General features: G+C 44.9%; 1 protein-coding gene across 5 annotated transcripts; it reads right to left on the reverse strand.

The window, feature by feature from the left end:
- Positions 1-705: 705 nt before the first annotated feature.
- On the reverse strand, positions 706-26,654 carry POMGNT2 (protein O-linked mannose N-acetylglucosaminyltransferase 2 (beta 1,4-)). Of its 5 annotated transcripts, none has more exons than XM_063922310.1 (3): positions 26,552-26,654; positions 26,287-26,399; positions 706-3,058 (listed from the first exon to the last, which is right to left on the reverse strand). In XM_063922310.1, exon 3 carries the CDS (start codon positions 2,967-2,969, stop codon positions 1,233-1,235), a length of 1,737 nt encoding a protein of 578 aa, XP_063778380.1. In that variant the 5' UTR covers positions 2,970-3,058; positions 26,287-26,399; positions 26,552-26,654; the 3' UTR covers positions 706-1,232. The 5 variants fall into 5 exon arrangements, with proteins under 5 accessions (XP_063778380.1, XP_063778382.1, XP_063778384.1 ...); XM_063922312.1 differs by lacking the exons at positions 26,287-26,399; positions 26,552-26,654 and adding exons at positions 6,774-6,871; positions 7,196-7,445; XM_063922314.1 differs by lacking the exons at positions 26,287-26,399; positions 26,552-26,654 and adding exons at positions 6,770-6,871; positions 7,196-7,445.

A 26,654-nucleotide genomic window follows, 5' to 3' on the forward strand; every position in this document is an offset into this window, starting at 1 on the left:
AGAGGTGTCTTTCTAGAAGCATTGGGACAGGGGCCTCTTCGCACTGGTGCTATGGGGCCCACATAGTTCTGGCTACGCCCCTGCCTCTATCGGTATAAATACCCGCAAACCATGTTATAATTTCAGCAATAAGCACATGTGTGTACTACAAAGGATAAACAAACCCACTATTGTAGATTGGGTGTGATATGGTATGCCGGCAGCCGGGCTCCCAGCGACCAGCATACCGGCGCCGGAAGCCCGACCGCCAGCATACCAACAGCGTGGCGAGCGCAAATGAGCCCCTTGCGGGCTTGCTGCGCGCGCCACGCTATTTATTCTCCCTCCAGGGGGGTCATGGACCCCCACGAGGGAGAAAAACTTTCAGTATGCTGGCTGTCGGGATTCCGGCGCCGGTATACTGTGCGCCGGGATCCCGACAGTCGGCAACCTGAAGCCAACCCTGTAGATTAAGAGGGCTTGTAAGTCACTCTGTGTATTATCTGACTGAAGATCTGATGTTACTTCTCTTGTGTTTTACATTATGTCATACAAAATATACTCCCATACAAAACACACCTCTTTCTTTCGGATTCAGTTGAACAGTCTACACTTGCCTAATATATCAAACATTGGGTTGCTGGTTTAAAATACAGTGAAAACTACAAAACATAAAACCAAAATTTACTATTACAATACTGAAAGGAATACAACTTCACTCTGAACTTTCACATAAATACACTATAATATAGTAACTGAAGAAACTATGCACTTGTATTTACAATGACAAATATAAATGGATGATAAAATAGCAGAAAATAAAGTAATACTACAGTAATCAAATAAACACATTGTTTAAATTATTAAGATTGTCTAAAGTAACATACAAATGGTTCACATAAGCCACATGATAGCAAATATATTCACAATCTGTTCATATTGTCTATAGCAAAACAATATAATAAACCCAAAACAATCTAATAAATTTACTGGTGAATGTATTCATAATATACATTTAGCATTTTTTTTTACTATTGTATGTTATTTTCTTATTTTGTCCATATGTCTTATTTATTATGGTAAACTAGTCTAATAATAAATGTAATCAGATAATTGGACTGTAGTTTTGATTATATATGTAGAAATGTGCACATTTTTCAAAAGATAGAAAACCTGATCTGCCAGTGGTGCCAATACCCTTGCCAGAGGTACAATATCTTGTGGTGGATCCCGAATTGTCCTATTAATGAATGTCATGTTTTACACATTAATACTTCTGCGAAGGGTCCAAGGAGTATTTTATTAAAGATGCAACGGATCCACACCAAATATGTTGTTGATGGTTTAATGTTTTCAGAAAACGTGTGGTTCTGGTAAGATAATATATAAGGCATATAAGTGTTTTCACCTTGCTCCTGTAGCCATACTTCATATTTCACATCTCTGACTTTCAAATACTTGAGATTCCAAGGTATTTGCCACGACACAGACAACTTGGTTACACTTGCACCTGGGGCAGAAGCTTGGCACCTGGATTCCCTTACCTTCCCAGGATACAGCCCATTAGCCCACTTCTGCTTCCTAGAACCAGGCTTCGTTTTAACAACACTTCTTATAACTTGGATAAGAGAGGAGACATCTACCCTTGTGTCCTGGTATACGCGGAAAAGCCACTCAGGGTTTCGGCAGCACAGGTGGCGTGGCACTTCTTTGCTTTTCATTATACGCTCCTGCTCAACTACAGCCAGGTGCACAATCCCACCTTGTTCCCACGGCCTCTCGGGGTATGTAATTGTGTTCACCTCCTTCATGTTCTGCCAAGAAACATACTGCAGTTCCATTCCCGGAAGATTTGCTAGAGTTTTGTATGGCGTGTAATGATCCGGATTTATGGCATACGGAAAAAGCTCTACCACAACTGCACCCTTTGGCAGAAAAAGAGACATAACTAACTGTGCCCCATGCATACTGACAATCATGGAAGCATTGCTGATCAAGCGCACAATATCGGCAAAAGAGTGATCTTCCAGAGAGACAGTGATCGTTTTCATTTGGAATTCCTGAGCAAGAGCCAAGAGTAATTCTGCCTCATTTACAATAAGTCGGTTCATTGTTCGACTGAACAGCACTATGTAATCTTCTGTGGTACTCTGATCAGAACTAATGTTCAACTTTCCCAAAACAAATTTTGAAAAGTGTCTTATTTCATTCCCGGAAACCAGTATATTTGCCTTTGGACCCTGTGGTTGGACAAAACCGTACTGATACCATGTTGTGATTTTTGTTAGCCCAACATAAGACTTGGTAAAGCAGAGAAGTCTACCCAGAGTCTTTAACTGCTCTCTCATGAGAGGCTGCTTATTGCTCATGAGCTTGTACAAGTCAAAGTGGGATCCCTCACCCCAGCCTTCCATAAAGAAGAGACGAGAATCCAGGTCTAGGTCTGGGAACTGCTGCATGGTGTAGAATATGGGGAGAAGGTCATCATGAAGCACGTGCATTAAGTTGTCTGGATTAAACCTGTTCATTATCAGTGCAACATCTGGAACAAAGACTGGCTTGGGCATAAATTTCAGCGCAGCAGCTGGAAGCTCTACAAAGTTGAAATATTGTGTATTGTGGTCATCCACTGAAGACAAGTCTAGCAGTGCAGGTTGGAAGCGCCTAGAGCCCAGGTTTGGCAGCATGATTGAGGAGTTGCTATGAAAGAAGACAAACTCTTCAGCTTCAGACGAGTAACACAATGACTCAAAGCGACACACGCGATCTGTATGCATCCTGCCTGTACAAACCATTTTAGTGCCATCTTCCACAAGTGCGTATAAAGCAGCTTGATAGTCTATGTGTACCTGTGACAGTTCCTGGGACTGACGAGTGAGGTCCAGCTCCTCCTCAATAACAGAGTACTGTTCCCATAACTTGACATGTTTCCATAGCACTGCCGCCAGAATGGATACAAGCAAAGCATTAAATATTGCGGATATGTTCATTCTGTAGCTGTATGATATAAAGATATCCAAAAAGGAGCCTAGCGAGAATGACTGTCATCATTAGACCAACTTAACATAGTAGAAGACACCTAGAAAAAATAAGAAACAAAATTAAGCGAAATGGAAAAAAGGAAGCATCCATATATTGCACATTTTACAGTAATGTGGAAATACTTAGGGGGAGATTCAAATCTTTGAAAAGTCAGTTGGGAGTCTGTTTTTTCCTATCTAAAAGACAGGAAAAAACAGAAACCCAACCGACTTTTCAAACATTTGAATTCCACCCTTACAATTTTGCATAGTCTAGTGAGTTGTACAGAACTGTCATACTTGTCCATGGTTCCATGCTTAGAAGTTCTAATGGTGGCCTGCAAAATTATGTAACAAAAACAAGTTTTGTATGTTTTTTTAGCAGACTTGGGGGTAAACGTATTACCCTCTGTTAAGAGGGAGAAGCAGGGTGGTATTCAGTATGCTGGTTGTTGGGATCCCGGTGCTCAGTATACCGGTGCCGGAATCCCGACACCTGGCATACCGACAACTATTCTCCCTCTTGAGGGTCCACGACACTCCTGGAGAGAGAATAAATAGCGTGGCACACGTAGTGTGCCACTGTGCCCGCAAGGAACTCATTTGCGTTTGCCCAGGTGTTGGTATGCCGGCGATCGGGATCCCGGCGCCGGTATGCTGGCTGCCGGGATCCCGGCCACCGGCATACCATACTACACCCGAGAAGCAGTATCAGTGCATGTTATGTGCACTGATACCGCTTCTCCCCCATGCATGACAGCTGCGGTTCCGGCTAAGTGACATGGGGAGGGCAGGGAGACACAGCGCATCAGCACTGAGATGATGCGCTGTGTGCTCAGGGGGACATTGCCAGAGGGGGGAGCTTTTGCTCCTCCGCTCCGGCAGACAAGATGTTTATACATCTTGTCGATTTCCCTTTATGTTTCGCCGCGGTAGTGAGGCGAAGCAGGAAAATGTTATAGCGGCACGATCCATGCCGCTATAATACATTTGCCTTTCTTTTTGTACCTATTTGCATACAGTATTATTATATTTGATCCTGGTGGCATGATCCAGTGACCACCAAAGCAAGGACTACACCCTGATCAGACTGCCCTAGTCCTGCCTGCGCACATATACTTTCACCAAGGTTAGATGTGAACAAGCATGATTGATTGCTGAGCGTCCAGTGTTCACTCTCTGTTTGTCTAATTTCAACGTGACCCATCTGAATTTCCTAGTGAGACTTATTTCAGATAAAAACTTGTCAGAAATGGCGCTTAATCACGAGGTCTAAAAGGTTAGACACTGCAGCTGCCTATAAAAGGGAATGGTGCAAAAATCCCCAAAAGGCAATTGTAAACAAAAAGGCTGCACATGCATCTACCCAACAAGATGTATTAAGTTTCAAATGTTCATGTATTTAACCTTTCTTATAAAACATATGTTTATTATAAAACATAAACTAAAAGAATCAATCTCCGTTACAAGTTATTAGTGTAATGGCAGGATAAATTGCACTCCAAGCATGTGTATTTGGTATATGTTCTCTCCAAATATTTACGGATCATATAGTCCGATGTGGATTTATATGATCCACAATATGCAAGATATTTAAACAGCCCCCTAATTAGTAGTGCTATACAGTACCTTTAAGGTCCAATGCTCAGAGACTTATGTTACCCAGAATTAATTGCTCTGGGCAAAACTGCATATCTGATGTTGTTTTTGAAAGTACAAAACATATAAACAGAAATATCTGTGCAGGTTCGTATGAGTCACGTTGAGAAATTTTGTCTATGGACAGTACCATGCTCTTCGAGACACATCATGATGTTAGCCCCAGCAGTGACGTTAACACTTCAGAATTAATATGTCTGTGCAGGTGCTCTATTCCTAACTTTAAAAAAAAAAAAAAAACAATTATAGAAGTTTTGTGGTTTAGTTCCACTTTAAGCATTTATTTAGTTCACATATAAATAGGTTGTACATGTACAACACAAAATTAAACATAAATTATTTTTTGTAAAAGTTGGGTCTGGGAAGGGAGGGGTGGGGGTCAGTATTGATACCGTCCCGTATCATAACCCGCACAGGTATTACCCCATGCTATATCCTCCACTATATTGATACATCCCCATGTCATTTTGCTCATTGAATTGATATTGCCCCATGTCATGTCACCGTTCCCCTTCCCATACTGACCAGATTATGTAACAGATCATTGTTCTCTATATCAGAATCTTCTTCTTCTTTTCCAGACCCAACTCACACTCCTAGTCACATGAGAAATGGTTATAAGCCTATCTCTTGTACACCACTCCCATGACTATGGAGGATATGGTCAAACACCTTCTAAAGAGGAAAAGTGGGGGCGTTGACTGATTTCCCTTCCCCAACGGACCATGCCAGATTGCCGGTAGACACGCATGTGTAATGAACGAAGGAACCATCACTGTTCCGTCCCTTTATTACACTGCACCGTGTCGCATGCAATATATTCCGGTTGGCCGTGCAGCAGAGCCGATTAGAAGATGTCGCATGTGACCTGCGGGAGTGCGCAATAGTGCATACACACTAGGCGATATGCATGATTTGTTGTGCCAATATTGCTCTTGTGTGTACCGACCCTAAGGCTGGGTACACACTTGACGATGCGCATAAGAAGCAACATCGTCAAGGCAAACGATATCAGGCATTCACACTGAATGATATCGTTACCGATATCGTCAGTGACGGCATCCACCCACATTCAGGTGCATGCAGTCTTGTACAATATCTTTCGATGTCAAGGCTTGAACTCATGATATTGGACACTGTTAACGACCCGTGGGAGCGGTCATCGTTAATGACATAGTGCATACACACTGGACAGCCGAACACTATTTCGTTTGATCCGCCGGATCAGACGATATATCAGTTGTCTATCATCAAGTGTGTACCCAGCCTATGAGTGGAGAAGTTGCCCATAGCAACCAATCCGCTTCTAGCTAGCATTCGTCAAGGGTATTTTACAAAATGACAAGTAGCTGATTGGTTGCTATGGGAAACATCTCCACACTTTAGAAGATTAGCTAAATCACCTAATTATTGATTCCCAAACGCAGTCCTCAACGCACCCCAACAGTGCAGGTTTTAAGGCTATCCATGCATGTACAGGTGACTTACTTAGTACCTCAGTCAGTTTAATTATACCATCTGGGCACAAGCAAAGATAGTCCTAAAATCCTGGACTGTTGGGGTGCCTTAAGAACCGCATTTGGGAACCACTGACCTCTGTCCTGTGCAGGATGCCTGGTGTATAAAACTGGTGTCTGTTTGACTCTATATGGTAATATTTATAACTAAGCCAGAGCCTTAAAAAATGGTGTCTATTTACTAAGCCTTGGACGAAGATAAAGTGTATGTAGATAAAGTACCAGCCAACCAGCTCCTGTCATTTTTCAAACACAGCCTGTAACATGGGAGCTAGGAGCTGATTGGCTGGTACTTTATCTCCGTCCACTTTATCTCTCTCCAAGGCTTAGTACATACACCCCAGGGCAAGTGATCTAATGATAGTAATAATAAAACATGCCAATTTAAGTACACATTACACATGATGCAGCTTCATAATCCATTAGGGAGATAACAGGTGGACGCATATAGCACCTAGAAACCAAGGGCTACCCTAGCTAACGGACCGCTATGTATAGAGCTGCCCATAGTAAACACTCATTACACCAGTCACAAAAGAAGGAAACATTAACGTTTTATATTCAGTGTGTTTGTCAGGTAAATGCACGTATTACCCACAGGGACGAATCAACTCTATAAGGGCAAATGGCTGGTAGCTGCTGGAGCTTCTTATGGAGGAGATAGCTAGGCATTTTCCTACTTTTCACTTATTTGGGCTACGGATACAGAAAAAAAAGAAAATAATAACCCATACATTGATACATACATAAAATCACACACCTATACATATATATACTGTAACACACCTAAACACATACACGCACTCATACATTCACTCACATATATACATATAATTACACACCTGTATTCCCACATAAGTAGTGTCACACACATATACATACAGTGACACACAAGCACACAGACAGATATGCAGTAACACACTTATTCACCTACAGTCACACACATGCTCACATTCATATAGACACACATGTATAGTAGTCACAAACACATACAGTGCCCCCTCCCTGAGCCACACTTACTATTTTAGGCTGTGCTGCTGCTCTACACTCCTCCCTCCCATGCAGCTGGCTGGCCTGGCACTGTGTACAGTACAGTGCCGTGTAGCCCCGCCCCCTTTTCAGACCTCGGCTGCCTCTTCTTTTCTAGCTCAGCACTGCAGCGCACGATTAAAGGCAGTATGTGGGAGGCTGGAGTAACTCGTCTCCTGTGCCTCTGGCCCCCCTCTTAATCCGGCTCTGCCGGACACAACACAAAGAGGAACCTGAAATTAAACTACAGCTCCCGGCAGCAAGGGCTGCTGGGAGATGTAGTTTATTTTGAGTTTCATCACACTAACGCGGTGTGCCCGACTCAGTCAGTCTAGCGGTAGTGCAGCATTTACTGTAGGAAAGGAGCACATGTTCATTATGGTATTTTTCCTTTACTTGAAACCAGATGTGTAAAATACAGTTCACTGTGCAGTGAATGTGCACCACTGAATTGTGACTCGGTTTAAAAAAAACAAAAAAAACAAGCAGGAGATAAGTAAAAAAGTTATAATTAAAAAAAAAAAACCTAACGCCCTGGTGTTTCCAGCACCTGTTAAAAATAGGAAATGCAGCACACCTGTGTCCTGTGTGTACAGATGATTTAGAATGTTCTTTAAACAAAAAACAAAAAAAACAGCTTGTAAAAAACAGATAAGTCCAAGTGAAATGCACATAATCATTACAAGCCTGATCAGAGGGTGGGATCAGCCGCAAGCCGCAAGCGGTAGATGTTTTCAGTCTACACATGCGTCCTGATGGTTACTGCACAAAGACGCAGGTCAAAATTGTACACAGGTCCATGCTAGTCCATGTTAGTTTGGCGGGCGTTACTAGGAGGGGTGAAGACGCAATTGTGTTAACACCAGCAGCCATAGAGGTTCTGTGCCTCCGTGGGGCTGCTGCATTCTCTGATGATGCGACTTAGGGGGTCATTCTGACCTGATCGCACGCGTTCAGCGCAGCGATCAGGTCAGAAGTGTGCATGCCCCAGCGCCGCAGTGCGCCGGCGCATAGCAGACAGCCAACGGCTGTCGTAGCTCAGCGATCACCTCTGCCTGATTGACAGGCAGAGGCATTTGCTGGGCGGGAGGGGGCGGCACGGCGGCGCTTGTTAGCCGTTTTGTGGGCATGGTCCGGCCGACCGTGCGGGGGGCGGGCTGTAGCGGCTGTGTGACGTCACACACAGCCGCTGCAACCATCACAACGGCGAGTAGCTCCCTGTCAGCACGCAGGAGCTGCGCTGATAGGGAGTTACTCTTCAAGTGCAAAAGCATCGCCGCTGTGCGATGCTTTGTACTTGTGCAGTGGGGCCGGGCCTGACATGCGGAGCGGACTAGCCCTGTGCTGGGCGTTCCTCCGCATGTCAGTGTGGATGATCATAGCTGTGCTAAATTTAGCACAGCTACGATCAGGCCTGAATCACCCCCCACAGCAACAAGGCCATACCTCCCAACTGTCCCGATTTTCGCAGGAAAGTCACTTTTTGGGGGGACTGTCCTACACGCGGGCCGCAGTGTCCCGCGGTGTGTGTGTGTGTGGGGCAGTTGGGAGGCTCCTGTCAGCGGTGACAAGACACTGTGCGCATGTACCCCCGAGAACCCATGCCCTATTTTATATATGCCATGCCCCCATTTCGGGCAGGCGCGGCTTCGCTGCGCCATAGTGTCCTTGCTCTTCTCCCAATGTTGGGAGCTATTCAAGGCTGCAACAGCAATTTGCGACAGCATAAAGACGCAGCAGTGGCTGCGTAAGAAGATGCAGTTACTGCTGCAACAGCATTCACTTCTGAATTTAGTCATACATGTCTTATTAGTATATGCTTTCATTGTAATCAGAGCATTAGATTTCCATGAAGCCATACATACGTAAATAAGATGAGCGAACATGGAAAAATGCATTGTATTATGCACTTAGATCATAGTAGCCAACTGCGAGGTACTGCCCTCTGGCAAATCCTAGAGGGAGCCAGAGGCGGAACTACCGCCAGTGCAACTAGTGCGTTGCACTGGGGCCCGCCACTATCCAGGGGCCCAAAGCATGTAATGAGTCAAACTGACTCATTACATGCCGCTGAGTGCTGCGGGCAACCGCTGCCCGCAGCACACAGCCGCCCGGACAGAGAGGAGAGGAGCGCAGCGGTACGGGGGAGAAGGAGGAGGAGGGAGGTGGAGGAGGGAGCCGCAGCGCTTTGCTACTGGTTGAGGCGCTGCTGTCCCTCTGCTTCACTATAGGCTGTCTTCTGAGAACAGCCTATAGTGAAGCAGAGGGACAGCAGCAGCTGCGCCTCCACCAATAACACAGCGCTGCTGCGGCTCCCTCCTCCACCTCTCTCCTCCTTCTCTCCTGCCCGGGAATCGTGATCTGCCAGAAGCTGCACCCAGGAGCCTGAGCCAGCAGAGAGGGTAAGTATAATTCTCTTTCTTTCTTTCTTTCTTTCTTTCTTTCTTTCTTTCTTTCTTTCTTTCTTTCTCTTTCTTTCCATGTGCAAAAAGGGGGACTGTCTGCCGCAATGTGTAAAAAGGGGCAATCTGCCTGCCGTAATGTGTAAAAAGGGGGAAGCTGTCTGCCGCTATGTTTAACAAGGGCATGCTGTCTGCCGTTATGTGTAAAAAGTGTACGCTGTCTGCCACTATGTGTAACAAGGGCACGCTGTCTGCCGTTATGTGTAAAAAGGGGACGCTGTCTGCCGCTATGTGTAAAAAGTGCACGCTGTCTGCCACTATGTGTAAAAAGGACACGCTGTCTGCCGTTATGTGTAAAAAGGGGGATGCTGTCTGCCGTAATGTGTAAAAAGTGGGATGCTGTCTGCCGTAATGTGTAAAAAGGGAACGCTGTCTGCTGTAATGTGTAAAAAGAGGAATCTATCCACCGTAAGGTGTAAAAGGGTCTCTACCTGGTGTAGTGGTGCTACTGTGCGGTGTACTTTGAATAATGGAGACTACTGTGCATCGTTTTATGAATTGGTATTATTTTGTGGCCACACCCCTTCCCCACGAAGCCACGCCACTATGTATTTTTGCGCGCGCCTACGACGCGCACTGCCCCTGTCTTCCGAGAACAGCCTATAGTGAAGCAGAGGGACAGCAGCAGCTGCGCCTCCACCAATAACACAGCGCTGCTGCGGCTCCCTCCTCCACCTCTCTCCTCCTTCTCTCCTGCCCGGGAATCGTGATCTGCCAGAAGCTGCACCCAGGAGCCTGAGCCAGCAGAGAGGGTAAGTATAATTCTCTTTCTTTCTTTCTTTCTTTCTTTCTCTTTCTTTCCATGTGCAAAAAGGGGGACTGTCTGCCGCAATGTGTAAAAAGGGGGAATCTGCCTGCCGTAATGTGTAAAAAGGGGAAAGCTGTCTGCCGCTATGTTTAACAATGGCACGCTGTCTGCCGTTATGTGTAAAAAGTGTACGCTGTCTGCCACTATGTGTAACAAGGGCACGCTGTCTGCCGTTATGTGTAAAAAGGGGACGCTGTCTGCCGTTATGTGTAAAAAGTGCACGCTGTCTGCCACTATGTGTAAAAAGGACACGCTGTCTGCCGTTATGTGTAAAAAGGGGGATGCTGTCTGCCGTAATGTGTAAAAAGTGGGATGCTGTCTGCCGTAATGTGTAAAAAGGGAACGCTGTCTGCTGTAATGTGTAAAAAGAGGAATCTATCCACCGTAAGGTGTAAAAGGGTCTCTACCTGGTGTAGTGGTGCTACTGTGCGGTGTACTTTGAATAATGGAGACTACTGTGCATCGTTTTATGAATTGGTATTATTTTGTGGCCACACCCCTTCCCCACGAAGCCACGCCACTATGTATTTTTGCGCGCGCCTACGACGCGCACTGCCCCTGTTTTGCATGGGGCTCCAATGCCGTTTCTTGCACACAGTGCTAAAATGTCTAGTCATGGCACTGTTGCTAGGTTTCCATTTCTCTGGCCCTGAGCAGGTCCCCCTCACCAGATCCTCTCCAGGGGTGAGGGGCTGGAATTGGATGGGATGGGGGGGCCCAAAGCATTTTGTCGCACCTGGGCCCACCGCTCGCTAGTTCCGCCACTGGAGGGAGCAGTCTCTTTGGTGATAGCAAGAGATGGAGCCACTACTGTGTGTGATTCACCATTCAATACAGAAGAGGATTGGTTGTGGCTGGTTGTCTACTCACCAAAATTTGGGAGTCTCCCTAGTGTGTAGATAGCATCGCGGAGTCAGTAAGGTCCATGAAAATAATAATAAGTGAGGGGAGAGTAAGACCAAGAGGGTACGAAGAGGTGCATACAGATTTGTAAAATAGAGGAAAAGATGTGTGGTTGAGTGAAGAATTTGTGCTCTGAAAAATTAGGTCATTCCATTTGATTCTTGATAAAAGAATAGATTAGGCATGTAAGATGTCATAGAGGTCATTGATATAACTGCATGAATGTTGAAGAGGGATCCGGTCACATGGTTGACAGTAACCATGTCATTATTCATGATGTTGATGTAGTTCAACATGTTGACAGGCACCACGTCGATATCCTCAGAATGTCGACATGTTCACAGTGTCGCCATGTAAAATATCACCAGTCTCAGAATGCCTACGGTTAGGGTTAGGCGCCAACAGAAAGACTAAGGTTAGGTTGTGGGGGAGGGGGGACGTTAGGGTTAGGCAGTATTGAAAGGGATAGGATTGGGTGTTGGGAAAAAGGAATAATACATACTGCAATGCTGGAACTTCACTGGTCTGTGCTGGAATTGATGGTCACATGACCCAGAAGATGACACTGCAGCTGACCAGACCAGGTATGTGGCAGGGAGAGCGGTTGCTATGGGGCCTGCACAACCTCCAGGACCTGCCGTCTCCCCTGTACCCAGTTACACATCATACTGAGGCCCCTCCTGCCCGCCCTCCACCAAATCATTCTGTGGCTGCAGACAGAGAGGAGGTGGCACCAGCTTGCCCGCCACCCAACCTCCTTTCGACCCTCCACCCAATCGAACTGCATAGATCAAACCCAGCTGCCACAGAGTCAGACACTGGAGAATGGGCCAGAAAGACTCTGGAGTCATGTCCAACAAGGTGAGTGCTGTGCACTGTCTGTCAACACATGTGGCTGGCAAGCCCGAGATTTGGAGGGTAGGGGATGGAGGGCTTTTAAAAATCAGGATGGGGGTGGGGGGTCTTTGGGGTCACTACTGAATATTGTGCTAGTTACGACCCTGGGAATGCACCTTTTTTTGCTCTCTCTTTTGTCAAGTTGTTTTCAATTGTTTGCATGTGTTACAGACACTTTTTGTTGTCAGCATTGTCAGGTGTACACTAAATACAGCTGAGATTTTATTTCCTTAATTAAACAGGATTTGAACTGAAGTTACAGATCAGTATTCTACCACCACTTTCCCATCCCTGTTCTTTCATCTGCTTTGCAAAGTCGACTCACTGCCCTGCACTGACATGGCTCCACAGAGATCATTGATCTGTATGTAAGATTTTGTCTTTGTTCTGTTTTTGACAGAAGTGATAGGAGAGACAGCATTGCTAAATGCCCTTGTTCACATGGGAGAAGTGAAGATAGGAGAATGGGGGAAAGGAATATAAGAGGGTATGTAGATGTGTGGAGAGGAGAGATAAGCAGATGTTGCATTGTAGAGGGCTTTGAAGATGAGAATTAAATCTGGCAGAAATAAGCAGCCATTACAGACACTGGCAGAGAGCTTCAGAAGTAGTAAAATAAGATAGTAAGTATTATTAGGCTAGCATCCTCATCCAAGATTGATTAAAGCAGTGTTAGCTTAGTAGTGATTAGTAGAGAGTAACTGTAATTAAGTCAAGAGATAATTAGCTCTTTACTTATAATAATGAAAGCAGCGTGAAAGGAAAAGTAACCAGAAAGGAAGAGGGGACAGGAAAAGATACGTTTAAGATGATAAGCGGAGGGTTACAAAAGAGATGGGGGAGATAATTTAAAGAAAGTAAAATTGGGGATAATAAAAAAGTGGGGGTTAAAGGAAAAGTAAAACAATAAGAGGAAGAAGATGTAACTCTCAGTCAGGCGTAGCTGGCCTGACAGGCGCCGCAAAGCTGTTCTCGCTCCCCTCTCCGCCCTAAGGGGGCGCAGGGGCCTGTCCCTCCTAGTACCATCCTATCTCTAGGTGCTGTTCGAAACCCCCCTAGTCAGATTTCCCACCGCCTGCGTGTAGTGCAGTAGTGACCCTCCTGGCCTCTCAGGCACACTGCGCCCAAACTCGTCCGACTTTTGAAGGTTCGGATTTCCTTTTATTTTCATCTATTGTTTAGTTTGCTCATTTTATGAATGAAAATGACAAAGGTTGTGAATATTTTGCAGAAATATGTAGGTTTGTCCAGGGTGGCCTCTCAGGCACACTGCGCCTTCAACATTTTTGTATTTTTCGTTTTCTTTACTTTGAGGTTCATAAATGAGGTTTTTTTTTATCAGATTTCGAATATTCTCTCTTTGTACGTCCTAATGAAAGTCACTGATCACTTTAAGAGCGTTAGAATTGAGTTAATTAGGTGCAAATGACTATTTTCTAACAGGCGCCTGTCAGACGCACTGCGCCTGAACCCAGGAGTCCCAGAGGTGACTGACGGAGGGTAAATGGGGGTGATGTGGGGGGTAATATCACACTGGGGACCTACTGACAATGGGGGGAATTAGACACCTTTAAGGGTATTTTTTTTTCAATAAAATATTTAAATGTGGTCTTTTTTGGAAGGGGGGGGGGGGGGGGGGTTAACTGAAGTATTTTTTATTAAGGAAGAATATTTTCCATTACAGATCCAAGTCAGTGTAAACATATATTAACACAGTGATATATTAACATTTGATCTGCAGTAATAATAAGTAAAAAAATAAGGGGAAGATAGCAAAGAAAAAAGGAGGGGAAGAAGTAATGCCAAATGTTAGAGAGTCAGTCAGTCGATAAGTATACTATAAAAAATCAAGAAGTATGCAAGAAGTATTTTTTATGTGTTTTGAAAGATATGTTTTTAACTAAATTAAATTTAGTAGAGTTATAGATCTTGGTCACATCACAGCACTCCAATTCTGTCATCACTACTAACATTCTAATGGTGCCCATACACTTCGATTTCGACCGCATCTGTGAGAGAAAGCGAAGGATTGTAAGCACATTTTAGGTACCTTGAGACGCGATGTGCGGGCACGCCGCTCGAATGTTGCGTCTCAAGATAGTATGTGCTGCATATAATATTTCTTGCATCGCAGTGCGATCGCATATGGGGGGTGATTCCGAGTTGTTCGCTCGCTAGCTGCTTTTAGCAGTATTGCACACGCTAAGCCGCCGCCCTCTGGGAGTGTATCTTAGCTTAGCAGAATTGCGAACGAAAGAGTAGTTCCAGACCTACTCACAAAGGGGTCATTCCGAGTTGTTCGCTCGTTGACAATTTTCGCAACGGAGCGATTAAGGCAAAAATGCGCATGCGCATGGTTCGCAGTGCGCATGCGGTTAGTATTTTAACACAAAACTTAGTAGATTTACTCACGTCCGAACGAAGATTTTTCATCGTTGAAGTGATCAGAGTGTGATTGATAGGAAGTGGGTGTTTCTGGGCGGAAACTGGCCGTTTTCTAGGAGTGTGCGGAAAAACGCAGGCGTGTCAGGGAAAAACGCGGGAGTGTCTGGAGAAACGAGGAGTGGCTGGCCGAACGCTGGGCGTGTGTGTGACGTCAAACCAGGAACGAAACGGCCTGAGTTTATTACTGTACCTAATCTATTTGTCCATGTAATTTCTAATGATAATGCCCAACTTTTCTTGAAATGGGAGGCAAATCATCCAAGATTGCAGAGAGTTGTTACGTACCCGACTCATAGTAAAAAGGGGTGTGGATCATAGGGTCGACCACACTTAGGTCGACAGTCATTAGGTCGGCCACTATTGGTTGACACCTGACATAGGTCGACACTGTCATTAGAGCAACATGAACAAGGTCGACATGGAAAAAGGGCGAACTTAGTGTTTTTTTAAATTGTTGTTTTCTGCGTAAAGTGACCGGGAACCCAAATTAGGGCATTGTGTTCCCCCGCATGGCTCACTTCACTATTCCCAATCGTAGTCCACATGGATTGTAAAAAATTGTGAAAAACTCATGTCGACCTTTTTACATGTTGACCTAGTACATGTTGACCTAGTGATTGTGTCGACCTATAGACCATGTCAGCCTAATGCATGTCGACCAATATTGGTCGACCTAATGACTGTCGACCTAAGTGTGGTTGACCTAGAGACCGGATACCGTCAAAAAGGCAGGGGGGCTCTATGACTACAGGTTTTGACTTAAGTGGGTGTCTCTACAGGGTTTAACTTAAATCCATGATATAATTAACTAGTATTTTTGACCCATCATTCACTTGTCACTAGCTAGTGTGGATGCCATATATCTCTCAATGTTCTCTCCCATGTCAAACCACCCTTTCAGTGATATTCAATTGATATTTCTTGCCCGATCTCCCGTCTATAAAGTGATAGGAGATTGTGGGGCGATTTTCAATTGTCCTCCGTTATTGCTCCTTTCGTGCCCATAGCAGTTGGGTTAAGCCGCGTAAAGCGCCTAAACCCGACTAAAGTCATGGGCACGATCACGAAAAATGTCCATTTTGGGCACCCAACTGGTCACTTTTGGCGCATTTCAGCTTGTCAGCCGTGGTGGTAACGAGCTGAAATGCTGATATCGCACCCCTTAGGCAGAAACATTTGAATAGCTGACGGCAGGTGCGATGGGGGGCAGGAGGGGGCGGCAATAATTTAATTCTGCCCTTTGTGTCTCCAGCCTCATCCACCCCTGAATCTATCCAGCTTCATACCGCCCTGTGTCTCAACAGCCCTATCACACAATGTTCTCTCCAGCCTCATGTCCTTCCTCTGTCTCTCCAGCTTCATGCCTCAGTGTGTGTCTTTAAACTTCATCCTCCCTGTATCTCCCCAGCCTCATGTCCCCCTATACCGTATCTCTCTAGCTTCATGCTCCCACCTATATATCTCTCCCGCTTCATGCCCCCTGTCTCTCCAGCATCATACCCCCCTGTATCTCTGCAGCCTCATACCCCCAATGTATCTCCCTAGCTTCATGCTCCCAACCATGTCTTTCCGCAAAACTCCACCCTCCCCGAGTGGAGTAGTACTAGTGAAGAAGCAGGAGGGGAAGCAGGAAATCTGTGCTGGTGGGCTGGTGCCCTCTAGAGAATATACTTACACTTCCTTGGCGACAAGAATTCCTTTTGGTAACGAGCATTACCCTTGGCAATGAGCATGGATCCCAGAGCATGAAACCCCTGGCAACGAGCATGACACCCAGCGCATGAAACCCCTGGCAACAAGAATGACACCCAGCACATGAAACCCCTGGCAATGAGCATGACACCCAGCGCGTGAAACCCTGGTGAAGATCCCGTCGCCAGCAGTTGTGGTTAGCCTGTGTCGGATAGGGCACAGGCCGCATGCATAGAGAATAAGAAATTCAGTCATTATAATAGAAAATGAATAAATAAAAAATATCTGCACTCTGATTATTGAGCTTCTTGATTAACCTGATCAGCTACTGAGCTGTGTGGTTAGCTGAGCTGCAGTGACTCCCAACTGGCAGATCAGCTGACTACACAGATCAGCTGATCAGGTTACAACAGATGTCCACTGATCAAATAATTATGTTTTATTTATTTATTTATTTATTTATTTATGTTCTATTACAATACAGGTTGAGTATCCCATATCCAAATATCCGAAATACGGAATATTCCGAAATACGGACTTTTTTGAGTGAGCGTGAGATAGTGAAACTTTTGTTTTTTGATGGCTCAATGTACACAAACCTTGTTTAATACACAAAGTTATTAATAATATTGTATTAAATGACCTTCAGACTGTGTATATAAGGTGCATATGAAACATAAATGAATTGTGTGAATGTAGACACACTTTGTTTAATGCACAAAGTTATAAAAAATATTGGCTAAAATGACCTTCAGGCTGTGTGTATAAGGTGTATATGTAACATAAATGCATTCTGTGCTTAGACTTAGGTCCCATCACCATGATATCTCATTATGGTATGCAATTATTCCAAAATACGGAAAAATCCCATATCCAAAATACCTCTGGTCCCAAGCATTTTGGATAAGGGAGACTCAACCTGTATAACCATTTTTATTCTAGTGGTCTGAAGCAGCTCTGTGACCTTTCCACATCCAGCACCAGCATCCATCATACTAGGGAGAATCCCTCCCCCGTTCTCTGCTGTGTAGGCAGGGAGACCAAGGATTGGGTTCTCTGCAGATTCCTTCCCCATTCTCCAGTTGCACCTGTGCCCAGCAGGGAGAATAAGGAGAGAGATTCTTGCAATCTACCCCGTTTTTCCCCTCACCACAGCAGGGTGCTCTGCTGACACTGTGGGCTTATGAAGGTTTTTGCAAGTTCTGCCCTGGCACATGAATACTAGTACATTCCTGCAATGTTTTGTAATACAATGCAAATGTGGGCAACCACATCTGAAATGTGGATTGTGATAAATATGCCCCTGTGTCTCTCCATTTGTGTTTTTCTTTGCCCCTATTGTGTTCCTGTGTGGGGTAAAATATTATTAACAACAAAATTGAATTTCTTTAAGAAAAAAATATTTGAAATCCTCCATTCTTTATAAAAATGCTTTATTCAGAGAATAAAGCATTTTCTTCAATTATTCCAATCTAACAGAACTGTTATTGCGGCAGACATTGTAAACCCTCTCTAATACTGCATTTGCTCCTTTTTTATGGAGCAATGGCAGTAGGCCTGGACTGGTGATTACTGGTACATTTTATAGTATGTGGTACTCTTGGTTGGCGCATTACCGGCATGGGTGTGACCTAAAATTGGATATGACCACCTTCCTAAAAATAAACAATATTAAAAAATATTTTAATTGTGCTCCATAAGGGGCGCAATTCAAATCCAGTGTGGGCAGGAGTGCAACATTGATTGCTCCAGGAAGCGGGTCTGCCCTCCTTGCTGGCGCCATCTTCCCAGTGATATATGGGAAGATAACGCACGTGCACTGGAGAGCAAAGACTCTTCAGAGTCTTTGCACTCAATGTGAGAGTCTTTGCTCTCTATGTGCAGCGCCATCTTCCTCAATATTTCACTGGGAAGATAGCGCTGGCCGTGGTGGAGGGACCCACTTCCTGGATGAAGGTAAGTATACTCTGGGGGAAAAGGGGGCAGCAGTGGACCTGGGCCCACATAGGTCCCCACAGGGCCCCTCCAGCAAGCCCAGGTCTGGGTAATTACTTAGTACCCACTCCCTCCTCTCGGCACCAGTGCATTTATTCCCAAAACAGTTTGGTTTTTACCCTGTAGAACAGTTTTTTTTTTCCAGCTGAAATCATGCATTATTGTAAAATTAGCAACTTTTCCTTGTACTTCGGTATATATTGGGCGGGATGTACTAAGCGGAAAATGCGGTAAACCCCCTGTTTATCGCATTTTCCTGATGTACTATCCCCCGGCCGCCAGGTCAGCGCCGCAGCGGGGTTCGCCAGCTTTAGCTGGCGATAGTCCATAGAAGCCTATGGGCTTCTCTCCGCGGCGCTGTGTGAGGGATCCGATCGGATCCCTCCCAGCATGCCCTGCGGCCGCCCCCGTCACCCTGCGCTTGCGCAGACTGACTTCTGGGGCCGAATCCCGGAAGTCAGGCTGCCGCTGTGCATCGCGGAGGACAGCTCTTATCGGAAGAGCTGTCCTCCGCAATGCTGATCGCATATGTTAGTACATATGCGATCAGCATCGTGGTGCAGGGTGGCGATGGGCGGCGATGTACATTAGTACATCCCGCCCATTATATGTTATATAACAGTACAGTGCTCTTCTTTATATTGCCAGTTTAAAACGCAAACCACATTATAGTGAATTGGAGAGAGTGAAATGTAACAGAATTAATAATATATTTGAATGTATTCTTATGCAGAGAAAATACTATGGGCAGGATATATCAAGCATCACGTTTTGTAAGTAAGAGCTGTCATTTGCAATGATAGGATCTTCAGGTTTATGACCCAGAGTCAAGACCGGCAAAAGAAATCTTGGGGTTCGATACAATGATGTCTCTGGGGCCCCCCTCGACCCGCACACCCACACATCCCTCCCGAGTGTGCAAATACAATGTAACACCACAAATAAGACACTAATAATAAAACTTAAAAAAAAAAAAAAAGAGGACCCAGGCTTGTGATGGAAATTAAGTAAACTAAACATAAACATACACTGTGTCACTGATGTCTTCTTCTTCACTGTTTGAATGCTCCACTGCTGGCCTGCCATCAGTGTGTACTACGTCTTTTGTAGAAATGACTCATTAGTCACTGGTCAGTATACTACTAGTAGGCACCGCTATCCTGGTAATGGTTCCACTGCTGTGCTTCCTTAGTGGTGGGGAGGGTGTCTGTAGCAGTGCTGTGCAAGCACTCAGCACTCAGAGCAGTCAGGGGCCTAGCGTGGGTGTAACTCATGCTCTGGGTGCCTGCATTTGCGGAGGGCACCAACTGCAGTTATTTTACATTTGTTTTCAAAGCTTTATATAGAGTGCCAGACCGTCCCCCAGTGAAACATTCAGTACGAAAATGATGGGGACATCTTACTGTCTATGGGGGAGATGTACTAAGCCTGAAAAGTGATAAATATCACTGTGATAAAGCACCAGCCAATCGGCTCCTAACTGTCATGTCACAGGCTGTGTTTAAAAAATGACAGTTAGGAGCCAATTGGCTGGTACTTTATCACAGTGATATTTATCACTTTTTAGGCTTAGTACATCTGGCCCACTGTCTCTTTCTATCATTTCATAATGCTTCCCACTTTTTTGCACCGTGCTGTAGTTCCTCCAGAAATTGCTCACCGACCAAAAACTGCCATGACGCTGCTACCCCTCCAAAACTGCCATGACAATGATCCCTCACACTGTTTATCCTTCCAAAACTGCCATGACACTGCTCCCCCTCCAAAACAGCCCTGACACTGCTCCCCCTTCAAAACAGCCCCGACACTGCTCCCATCCAAAACTGTATTGACACTGCTCCCCTCCAAAACAGTCATGACACTGCTACCCCTCCAAAACTGCCATGACAATGCTCCCTCACACTGTTTATCCTTCCTAAACTGCCATGACACTGCTCCCCCGCCAAAACAGCCGTGACACTGCTCCCCCTTCAAAACAGCCCTGACACTGCTCCCATCCAAAACTGTATTGACACTGTTCCCCTTCAAAACAGTCCTGACACTGTTCTCCCTCTAAAACAGCCCTAACACTGCTCCCACTCCAAAACAGCCCTGGCACTGCTTCCCCTCCAAAACTGTATTGACACTGCTCCCCTCCAAAACAGCCCTGACACTGTTCCCCCTCCAAAACAGCCCTGACACTGCTCCCCCTCCAAAACAGCCCTGACACTGCTCCCCTCCAAAACAGCCCTGACACTGCTCCCCTCCAAAACAGCCCTGACACTGTTCCTCCTTCAAAACAGCCCTGACACTGCTCTCCCTTCAAAACAGCCCTGACACTGCTCCCCTCCAAAACAGCCCTGCCACTGCTCCCCTCCAAAACAGCCCTGACACTGCTCCTCCTTCAAAACAGCCCTGACACTGCTCTCCCTTCAAAACAGCCCTGACACTGCTCCCCTCCAAAACAGCCCTGACACTGCTCCCCTCCAAAACAGCCCTGACACTGCTCCCCTCCAAAACAGCCCTGACACTGCTCCTCCTTCAAAACAGCCCTGACATTGCTCTCCCTTCAAAACAGCCCTGACACTGCTCTCCCTCCAAAACAGCTCTAACACTGCTCCCCCTCCAAAACAGCTCTGACACTGCTCCCCCTCCAAAACAGCCCTGACACTGCTCCCCTCCAAAACAGCCCTGACACTGCTCCCCTCCAAAACAGCCCTGACACTGCTCCCCTCCAAAACAGCCCTGACACTGCTCCCCTCCAGAACAAGCACTGCTCCTCCTTCCTATAGGAAGCCAGCTCCCTGCTAATCGCAGTCCCAATGGGATTGTCTGTAGTGTCTGTGACTGACACGTATGACTTCCAATAGGACGTTACTGCCAGTCACGGTGAAGCCAGTGCAGTCACGGACTGCATCTGGCTCACTGTCAGTGATCTGGGTGGTGGATTTTACCTGTGAGGGCTGCCGTCCATAGGTAAAATCCGCCACTGAGTATTTGCTATTGGCCTAAAATAAACATGCTTGATGTTAAAAACATCGAAGGATCAGCTCAGTTCATTGAAATAAATCTCAACAAAGAAGGAGAAAGACCACAAGCTAGATCAAGTGACAGGAGCTATGGTTTGCTGAATAATTCATCACTAGCAATTTGAAGCCATTATTTTCTTGGATAGAAACTAGCTGGGAAGCATTAATAAATTAACAAATAGTATGCAGTGTTTGAAGAAGAATCAGTTATGGGCAGAGCCGGCCCTAACCAATATGATGCCCTAGGCAAGATTTTGGCTGGTGCCCCCTAGCACCACTGCTGGTTCTGCCCCTGACCTTGCACTTCTTTCCCAGAACCATCACCCCTCAGCCATAGCAGTCCTTATTTTGGTGTTTGTACCCCCTATATTTTAAATAGGAACAGTTCGCACATTTGGCGCACAGCCCAAAAAGGGGTGTGTTTTTGCTGGCAAGGGGCATGGCCACACAATAGTAACCCCAATTCCAAATACCCCACACAGTACTACACTTTATTCACATTTGATCATGCGATAGTTTCCATAATTTATATTACATCCCACAGTAGTATCACTTTACCTTATAAACGTTACTCCTCACAGTAGAGCCCCTTATTCACATTACATTACACTGAATTGCTCCTTATTCACATTACACTACACCCTATTGCTCTTTATTCACATTAGACGATACAGTAGTGCCCTTTCTATACGCAACACCACATAGAAGAGCACCTTAAACACATAATTCCACACAGTAATGCCCCTAACACATATGAGACGCATTATTAATGTCCTTCTAAACATAATGTGCTTACACATTATGACAACCTTTATTAATACCCTTTTACACATAATGTCCCTTACACATATGCCGCACATTATTAATGCCCTAATACACACAATGACACACATAGTGCCCCCTACACATTTGCTGCACATTGTTAGTGCCCCTATACACATAATGACACATACAGTAGTACCCTGTTACACATACTGTATGCCACACATTATTAATTCCCTTATACACATAATGACACACATAGTGCCCCTTATACATATGTTGCACATTATTAATGCATTTTTATATGACACACATAATGCTCCTTACACATATTCCGAACACTACTGCACAACCAACCCACTCACATGCACACAGCACTCACACTGCCGCTAACACTGTGACCTCTGCTTGGATACAGATGTGTCCTCATAAATCTTGCCTCAGTGCTAACGTCGGGCAAATTTTTTAATGAAAATGCATCTTATTTGCATTGTTATGTGGCTAGGATGCACAAGCAGCTCCTGCTGATTAAAATGATATACAGCATGCCTTTATACTGTGTGAGACTGTGGCTGTATCTGCATATGAAATGCTACACACAGAATATAGGCATGCCGCATATCATTTTAATCAGCAGAAGCTGCTGATGCCCCTGGGCATATCAAATGCCCTAGGCAATTGCCTAGTTTGCCTATAGCTATGGCCGGCTCTGGTTATGGGTTGTGGGATATACAGTATAGTAGTGGAGACAATATAACAATAGAGGTTAGCCAAATAGTTGATAGCAAAATAATATGAAGCTAGACAAAAATATAGCAAAAATTTATAGAAAATAGAAGGCAACTCATGATTTACAAGATCTGGGAGTCTGGCGATTTGGGTGTCATTTTTCACCTAAATATTATTAATAACTGGCACAATGATTGAAACACCTGCTCTTTTAAAAACTAAGGGGTCTATTCATGAAGTAGTGAAAAGTGTGGAGAAGTGAGCCTGTGAAAAAGTTGTCCATGACAATCAATCAAATGCTCTGTGTAATTGTATAGTATGTAAATTATAAATGTTACGCCTATGCTGATTGGTTGCCATGGGCAACTTCTCCACTGGCTCACTTCTCCACACTTTTCACTGCTTTTCATGAATAGACCCTCAGTCAGTACTGCACTACAAAACGATATAATCCTGGTAATAGCAATGCCACTGATCAATAAACTAGCTTTATGGGGGAATTCAATTAACAGTGGTAAAATGTTTGTTTACCGTAGCTTCGATTAACATACCTATCACGCAGTAATTTCACTTAGTACGGCTATGCGCGCTCCCGCTTAACACTCAGTCCAACTGTTAAAAGTGGTCACACCATCATTTTCTATGATGTTAGCATTGTTAAGTGTTGGTAAAAATGGGGAGATCAGCCTGTACTCCAAAACACTGCATCCTAATATTGGGCCTAATTCTGAGTTGATCGCAGCAGCAAATTTGTTAGCAGTTGGGCAAAACCATGGCCCTCATTCCTAGTTGTTCGCTCGCAAGCTGCTTTTAGCAGCTTTGCACACGCTAAGCCGTCGCCTACTGGGAGTGAATCTTAGCTTATCAAAATTGCGAACGAAAAATTCGCAATATTGCAAAAAGACTTCTCTGTGCAGTTTCTGAGTAGCTCGAGACTTACTCTTCCAGTGCGATCAGTTCAGTGCTTGTCGTTCCTGGTTTGACGTCACAAACACACCCAGCGTTCGCCCAGACACTCCTCCGTTCAGAAACGGTAGCGTTTTTTCAAACACTCCCATAAAACGGCCAGTTTCTGCCCAGAAACACCCACTTCCTGTCAATCACACTCCGATCTCCAGAACGAAGAAAAAACCTCGTAATGCCGTGAGTAAAATACCAATCTTCATAGCAAATTTACTTGGCGCAGTCGCAGTGCGAACATTGCGCATGCGCAATTAGCGGAAAATCGCTGAGATGCGAAGAAAATTACAGAGCGAACAACTCGGAATGACCACCCATGTGCAGTGCAGGGGGGCAGATATAACATTTGCAGAGAGAGTTAGATTTGGGTGTGGTGTATTCAAACTGAAATCTAAATTGCAGTGTAAAAATAAAGCAGCCAGTATTTACCCTGCACAGAAACAAAATAACCCACCCAAATCTAACTCTCTCTGCACATGTTATATCTGCCCCCCCCCCCCCCCCCCTGCAGTGCACATGGTTTTGCCCAATTGCTAACAAACTTGGAGCTGCGATCAACTCAGAATTACCCCCTTTGATAACAGTATTTTTATAAGTATTTTGGGAGCCAAAAACAAAGTAATTGGGGTAATTGGGATTTTATATAATTGAAAAAGTGATAGAAAGCAAGTGTGTTTTTACAGCAAATAAAATGTTCGAGATTACTTTAAAGTGCAAGTTATTTTTTTTAAATAATTTTAAGCCACTTAAAAAAAAAACGTAGCTCTCACCTGCAAGCCTAAAAACGCAGATCCCATCAATACAACACCCTCATATACCTGTCCTACATCAATTAACCCAATACTCTGCGTTATGCTAAATATCACCCAACAAATTGATGTCACTATTTACCAAATTGAGCTAATTAAAAACTTCTAAGTGCTTAATAAATCTTTAGGGGGTTCCAGGGGATCTGAGGCCGCATACAGTTGTATTTAGCAGCGTTAGCCCCTGTAAACTGGATAATTTAATTCCCATGTAGGGTGCTCATAAGCAGGGCCAGATTAAGGTTCACATGGGCCTGGGACTGAAAATGATCGAGGGCCTATTGTGAGAAGTTGAAGAAGTGTGTCTAATGTGTGGGTGTGGCCAGTGACATATGGGCGTGTACACTCCCTACACTATATGCCCCAATATCTCCCAGAATACGTGAATAACATGAGATAAAGTGGACGGAGGTAAACTCCCAGCCAATCAGCTCCTAACTGCCATGTTACAGACTGGGTTTGAAAAACGGCCGCTAGGAGCCAATTAGCTAATGCTTTATCTCCAGACACTTTATCTGCGTCCTAGGCTTAGCAAATAGGCCCCTCATTCTCTTACTTCCCGATATGTTAGGAAGCTGAAATTGAACATAGGTATTTTGCAGGTGAGAAATAGGAAAACTATCTAATTAGAATTTTAATAAACCTTCCCTAAGGGGATGAACAGGGGGTTGACATAATGACATCATCACCAAAGCATGGCTTGCGTTGCGTGAATGATAACGCCTAACGGACAATCGGATCAACATTTGGATTGCACCTCCAGTGTGTAGAATTTAATAAACTACAAAAATGGTCCTGTCACTTTTTATCGTATCTGCTACGGGTGCTCCGTGTATCACCTCTAACGCTATGTGAAATAGGGGTTTCATACAGTATGCAAACAGTGCTCACTTTAAACATATAAACTGTCAGGATCCAGTCAGGATGGGTTAGGCTGCAAGGGGAAGGGTTAGGGTTAGGCTGCAGGGGGAAGGGTTAGGGTTAGGCTGCAGGGGGAAGGGTTAGGGTTAGGCTGCAGGGAGAGCGGGTCAGGCACCCCCGGGGAGGGTTAGGGTTAGGCTGCGGGGGGAGGGGGGTTAGGATTAATATGCAGGGAGGGGGGTTAGGGTTAGGCACCACTGTGTAGGGTTAAGATTCGCCTGCGTTGGGGGGAAGGGGGGTTAGGTTTAGGCTGCAGTAAGGGAGGGTTAGGGCTGGGGGTAAGGGAGTGAGCATGGTTCCATACCCCTGTTGGGATTCTAAGCTGCAGGATGCCACGGTCAGTATTCTGACCGCCAGCATTTGAGCCTCAACTCAAACCGTCTAATAAAGAGTTGTAGTAATGTATTAATAATAATAATATTGATAATAATCTCAACAATAACAGAGAACAAGTAAATGATAAAAACACGGTTTATATGATTAATTATCATCCTCACTGTTTGGTAAATCATTATTGTGCTTTTTAAAGAAATATAAAGGAAGAGGCAATGCCTGATGAGGCATCAATAAATGTGATCTACCTTACAGCAATAAGGTGGTTCTATAAATAGGACACATACGATTACGAACATGATTTGGTGAAATGAAATTATGAGTCACATTACAATGATTAAAAGCTATCATTAACACTCACCATAAGAACATGCTGTTTATGACTCCAGTACAGCTGCAGGCTTGTGATTCTGAGGCTGCCGAGAACTGGAGATCACCACTTCAGTGGAAGCACACAGCACATAGCACACATTGCTAAGAATAGAATTGGGAAAACAAAAGACATTGTTATTGGAGTTCCCTCGTCTTCCCGTCTGCAGAGTAGAAATGGATGTAGAGGGATCTTATGGCTGATTGGTGAATAATAAACAAATCTCAGCAAGCCTGTTTCATTCATGTGATAATACCTGTTTTCAGTGCACCATCTGCAGACTGAGCTGTCATTTGCTGCTCTCCCCCATTCAGTTCTGAGCATGCTCTGTCTGTCGCTAATGTCCTATTGCTCTGGCT

The sequence above is a fragment of the Pseudophryne corroboree genome, chromosome 5 (assembly GCF_028390025.1).
Source record: "Pseudophryne corroboree isolate aPseCor3 chromosome 5, aPseCor3.hap2, whole genome shotgun sequence".
NCBI classification, from domain to species: Eukaryota; Metazoa; Chordata; class Amphibia; order Anura; family Myobatrachidae; genus Pseudophryne; species Pseudophryne corroboree.